This window comes from Anabrus simplex, chromosome 6, assembly GCF_040414725.1.
Source record: "Anabrus simplex isolate iqAnaSimp1 chromosome 6, ASM4041472v1, whole genome shotgun sequence".
NCBI classification, from domain to species: Eukaryota; Metazoa; Arthropoda; class Insecta; order Orthoptera; family Tettigoniidae; genus Anabrus; species Anabrus simplex.
Genome location: NC_090270.1, coordinates 265,484,648 through 265,490,647, shown reverse-complemented (window position 1 = coordinate 265,490,647; position 6,000 = coordinate 265,484,648). Strand labels below are relative to the sequence as shown.

The 6,000-nt window shown below is 38.5% G+C and overlaps 1 protein-coding gene across 1 annotated transcript in view; it reads left to right on the top strand.

The window, feature by feature from the left end:
* The window catches only part of LOC136876427 (uncharacterized), a 56,061-nt gene continuing 50,061 nt past the window's right edge, over positions 1 to 6,000 (top strand). Inside the window, exons 1-2 of the mRNA XM_067150398.2 lie at positions 1 to 227; positions 460 to 530. Coding sequence (XP_067006499.2) covers positions 96 to 227; positions 460 to 530 — 203 coding nt within the window. The 5' untranslated portion in view covers positions 1 to 95. The remainder of the gene's footprint in view (positions 228 to 459; positions 531 to 6,000) is intronic.

Sequence of the window (6,000 nt, the reverse complement as noted above, 5' to 3'; positions counted from 1 at the left end):
AACTCTATGTAAACTTCCACGCAATGGCACTATTTAAAACATGAAGTTGCATTTGAGGTTATGTGTGTTAGTGAAATATTGAAAATATTATCCCAATGATAGTGTCGGGGACAAGTAATTTGTCCGAGGAATCAGAAGATGAAGTTGATAATTTCGAGACAGAAATTAGAGACAAATACTCAAAAAAATATAAATTGCTTTTGGAAAGGTGTGAGATCTTACAGCAGGTATGTGAATTGGTCATCACTCATGACATTCATGGCATGCAATTAGTTCAAATTGAAATAAAGGAAGGAGAAAACTCCTTGAGATCCGTTTAATTCAATTTATATTTCAAATGCTCTTTAATAGCAAACGAATTCACACTGCAGATCAATGCACTGTTACTGACTTGATCTGTTTTCTTTGTGTATTTTCTATTATATTGTAAGAACAATTTGTTTTCAATGATTATTTCAGGACAATGAACGACTGGTTCACAGAATACAGCAAGTGAGAAAGATACTCCATAGAGCACGAAGAGAGCGCAAGTATGTTTTTGTTAACTTAAAAGAAAACTTGTGACAGTTTTGAAAGTCTGCCTAGTAATAATTTGTTCTCTGTGGATGAGGTGAAATGGTATGTTTTTATGGCCAGATGTCCTTCCCGGCGTAAGAAAATGGAACGATTCGGCTGTAGCCCATGAATAGGAACTGTCCCAGCATTTACCTGGAAGAGAAAATGGGAAATTACTGAAAACCATTTCAGGACATCTGATGCAGGGGTTCAAACCCACTTGTCTCCTGAATGCAGATCTTCGCTCCATATCCATAAGTTAGCGTGTTATGATGCTTGGCCACTCCGATCATTCAGCACAATAACAGTATCATTGGCAGGCCTTAGGGCTTTGATTACCTTTCCATGAAGTGTGATTCTTTCTTACAAATTTCTCTTTGATTTCCTGTATTGCTTGTTCTTTATAAACATTGTCTAGCTCCATGGCCAAGTGACTTGCGTCTTGGCCTTTGGTGCTCGTGGTCCTGGCTTTGATTCTAATTTTGATTTTAATCTTAAATTTTATAATTCCCTTGGCTTCATGAACTATATTTTAGTACTATCCTCAACATTCGTACAACTCACACACAACACTATCCTTCACCACATTAACATGCCACCCACTCTAATTGGAGGATCTGCCTTACAAGAACTGCACCAGGCAGGCTGCCTCACACCTTTCTGGATAACTGGTTCTTTTTCATAGTCCTCAGTTCGTACCTCTGGAGGCTGACTTCTGTAAATAACCCTTCTTTCTTGATATTTGATCTGATTACCTTGGTCCAACCATCGTTATCAAATGCATTATGTCCATGAAGTTTTTCTTCTTTTTTTATTTTCGTGTGGCTATTTCTAGCCGGGTGCAGCTCTTGTAAGGCAGACCCTCCGATGAAGGTGGGCGGCGTCTCCCATGTGTAGGTAACTGCATGTTGTGCATGTTGTTGTGGTGGAGGATAGTGTTATGTTTGGTGTGTGAGTTGCAGGGATGTTGAGTACAGCACAAACACCCAGCCCCCGGGCCATTGAAATTAACCAATGAAGGTTAAAATCTCCAACCTGGCCGGGAATCGAACCCAGGACCCTCTAAACCGAAGGCCAGTACGCTGACCGTTCAGCCAACGAGTCAGACATGTCCATGAAGTGTCAGTATGTCATAACCCTCAATTAAAGCAAAATTTATTTTTTCCCATTTTCGGGCTTGTGGATTATGTTAACACCTTAAGTGAAATACTTCAAGAAATATTTCAGTTTGATTTTCCTGGAAAGCAAAGAGTTGTATTCCCGGTGATGTTTCAACTAGTGACAAACAATTGAGGGTTATGACATATTGCAGTTTCATGGATGTATTGATAGATCTAAACATAATATGTAAGTGGGCTTGTTCTACTTAATTTGATTTTCTGAGATCCATGTATAGTCAATATATAGTTTCCTGTGTTTCTCCATTTCTTGGGAAGTCAAACCTATCTTCTTCTAACTCAGCTTCAATTTGTCACTGTATAATGTGTGTTCACATTTTGGAAGTGTGAGATACTAAACTGATTTTGGTGTGGTGGTTTTCACATTTACCTGCACCTGCTTTTTTTTAAAATTGGGATAAAAATATTCCTGTATCATACATCTTAGACAGTAATTGAAATAGCTTCGGCTGCTCCCAAGGCAGTCTGTTTTTTAAATTTTTTATCTATCTATCTATCTTGCTATTTATCTATGTGTCATATGGCTTTTACTGCTGGGAGAGCCTGTGGACATGTTCGACTCTCCTGGTGCAGGTCTTTCTGTTTGACACCCGTAGGTGACCTGTGCATATGGATGTGGGATGACAATGATAATAAGTTAGGGGGAGGGTAAAACCTTATGTCGGTACGTAGCCTACTCCTTCCTGTCCAGGCTGATCGGATGGCATTTCCAGAAAAAGAGGTCTGGTGCTTCAGAATGTAGGACATTCAAGAAAAATGTTCATCACTATATAATCTTAAAAAACACTATTAGACTCATTTCATATATTTAATTAAAAACTACAGTGTATAATATTGCATGATGTACTCAGCATTACAGTTTTGACAAACACTTAAAATACAGCCCAAGGAAGACAAACTTAATAATTGAAATTGGATTTTATTAAAAAAATATTCAGTGTTTCAAGCGATATGGTCTATCTGTAGACTAATTAAAACTGAGTTATAAGGAGACCAGCAGGGAAACTCCTCAACAAAAAATATCTTGGAACCTTCATTGTACACTGGCAAATATGTAACATCTGTATTACAGCACAATTAACATTGACCTATGGTTGTGAAACATGGACCATGAGAAATAAAGATGTTAGTAGAATCTAGGCAGCAGAAATGAGATTTGTTTGTAGCATGATCGGTAAAACACGGAGGGACAGAGTCCGTAAAGAGGAAATCCGCAAGCAGACTCAAGTTGTAAGACTGCAGGACAGAATAACAGCGCAGTGTCTGAGATGGTATGGACGTATGCGACGCATGGGAGATAACAGATTACCAAAACAAATGTATGATGTAAAACTTGAACACAAGAGACCAAAAGGGCGACCAAGACTCAGGTACAAGGACATGGTGAAGATCGACATTCAACAGCGAGGACATACTTTGGAAAGTATCGAAGAAGGAGAGAAGTTCAGAGACTGCAGGTGGTGGAGAAGCCTCGTTCGCCGACCCATCGCTTAAGATGGAACGACGTGGGATATGTATGTATGTATGTATGTATGTATGTATGTATGTAGGAGTTTCTCCTGTTAGGTTAAACCTTTTAACATTACCTCAACATCAAGCTCAAGTAGACAGCTTATAGGAGAAATTTTAACTCAATTTTAATTATAAAATTATTAATGTAAACGTATCTTCCTACATGACTGTACAAAGTCCATATATCCCTATATTAAATTAAATTAAACTCAAACTGACATGATATAAAAGTACATATACTCATTATTTATTTATTTCTACTTACATCTTAGGAATCTAAAACATCTGTGTGTGTTCCTCCAGGGTCTCTGCACAGCTGAATATGCCGCCATGTTTTGATGCTCACTGGTCAATGTCTGGAAAGCTTGATGTAGCCCCAGAATGCGCTATCGGGTGTTGTTTGATCAGGGCTCCTTGGTGGCCATGGAAGAGGAGCTGGATCATTGTTTGATCCTCAACCTGTCCAGCAATTCCCAAAGACTGCATTCATGTGTTGTCGAACAGCCACTGCGAAGTGAGCCGGCACTCCATCGTGTTGAAACCAAACAACGTCTAAGATTCCCGCATTTTGCAGCTGCGGGATGAGCTGGTCATTAATCATCTGGAGGTAACTGTTCTGATTAACAGAACGATCAAACAAAATTTGGGCCAAACAGATGCATTTGTGTCATTCGGGCCCAGATCATGACGTGAGGTGGGTTTTGCTTGATTTTTTGAAAAAAAAAAAGTGGATTTTGTTTTCCCCAAAAGTAAACATTGTGACTACGAGAGCTGCGATAAATCACACATTCATCAGTGAACACGACTTCTGAGCCATTGTTTGGAGTTCTTGCAGCATCCAACCACAAGCATCAACATATCTCTCCAAATCATCTGATAATTCATTAACACTCAATGAATGCCAACACCTCATTTTCAGATCCACTTTGATGTGATTCCTCATGGTTGATTCCGGTATCCCCAACTTTCAAAGTCGACAAACTTGGCTATATCGGTCCTTAATTGGTCCGTATTGACTCGTATCCCCAACTCTGACGCACATTTCCGTGTGGATTTGACCGGAGATTGTTTGATAGATTTTTCCACGTGATTGAGATGTTGATTCACATAGGGAACCTGAAATATTTGTCCTGAATGAGTAAATTTATAATACCAATATAAATGGTCCATTATTGGACATTATAAATTTTCCAGCTAACTCATTCCTGGTTGCCAGTGTTTCGCCCCAGTGTGGTAAGTTGGGGTCATCATATGCTAAATAGCACACCTACCAAGACGCATGGCTAGTGCATACTGTGGAGGCCACTATTTACCAACTGATGAGTCTAACTTACCACACTGGGGCGAAGCGCTGGCAACCAGGAATGAGTTAACCGGAAAATTTATAATGTCCAATAATGGACCATTTATATTGGTAATATAGATTTTTCGACGTCAGCACAAAGTTCAAGTCTGGTGGATGGTATTCCAATTCTTGGCACGTTGCGAACACTGCCCATTAAAAAGGCTTTCTTTTCCCATGCCAACAAAGTCTTCTTTGTCGGTGCTGCTTTCACAAACCGTGCAACAAAATCGTCCCTCATATTTTTAATTGATTTGCCACTAATTTTATGCTCATGAATCGACACAGCGGCCAACAAACGTTCCTCAATCATATAATGACTTGTATCAGCCATTCTTTTAATACCTTGCACCAACTGCTGTCAACAATCACAATCGATAACAGTGGGGTATCTGACAATAGAAATAAATAAATAACGAGTAGGGGTGTACGGACTTTGTGCGAACTCTGTACAAAGAACTGTATAATCAAGAAAGAAGACCAAAGTGTTACCCATGCACAGTGTTCCAAGAAAAAAATTTAAACTATTTATTTTTATTTTTAGAGTGTCTATTGCCAATGTTACATATTAAAAATTTCATTTTGGTTCCGTATTGACATCACTAAACATGTACAAATGCAAATGAAAAAGATCCACCAATTCAAAACATCATATATTCAGATAAAATTATTACCTTACAGCAAGTACTAGTACATGTTTCGTCCACTTATTGGACATCTTCAGCTAATGCCATCAGTACGAAACCATTAACACTAAAATATTAAAAGAACGATGGAATAAAAATCTATGGGAAACTAGTATATGGCTCCTTAAAATTTAAAACTTTTTTTTTTAAGTTGAACTAAGAAATTTTGGTAAGACCCTTCTGAAAGGCATTGCTTTAAAAAGTCTATATCCTTACTGATCTTTGAGACTTCGATTCTAAGATTCAAGTACTTATTGACTTTTTTATTATTAATTGCCTGATCGGCTGACAAGTTACATATTAAAAATTAGGTACTTTATTCAAATCCCATATTTTATTACAAGATATTTTATTTCTACCTTGTCTGCATATATTACCCACTGACTGAGTTGGCCATGTGGTTAGGGGTGCACAGCCACGAGCTTAGATTTGGGAGATAGTGGGTTTGAACGCCACTGTCAGTAGCCATGAAGATGGTTTTCCATGGTTTCCAATTTTCACACCAGGCAAATGCTTGGGCTGTATCTTCATTAAAGCCACGACCGCTTCCTTCCCACTCCTAGCCCTTTCCTATCTCATCATTGCCATAAGACCTATCTATATCGGTGCGATGTAAAGCAACTTGCTGTATATTACCATTTTTGACTTATTTCCCAGTCGTAGTAGTCGTACTAGTAGTACCAGTCGTACTATTATACAATAGGTCATCATCATCATCATTATAGAC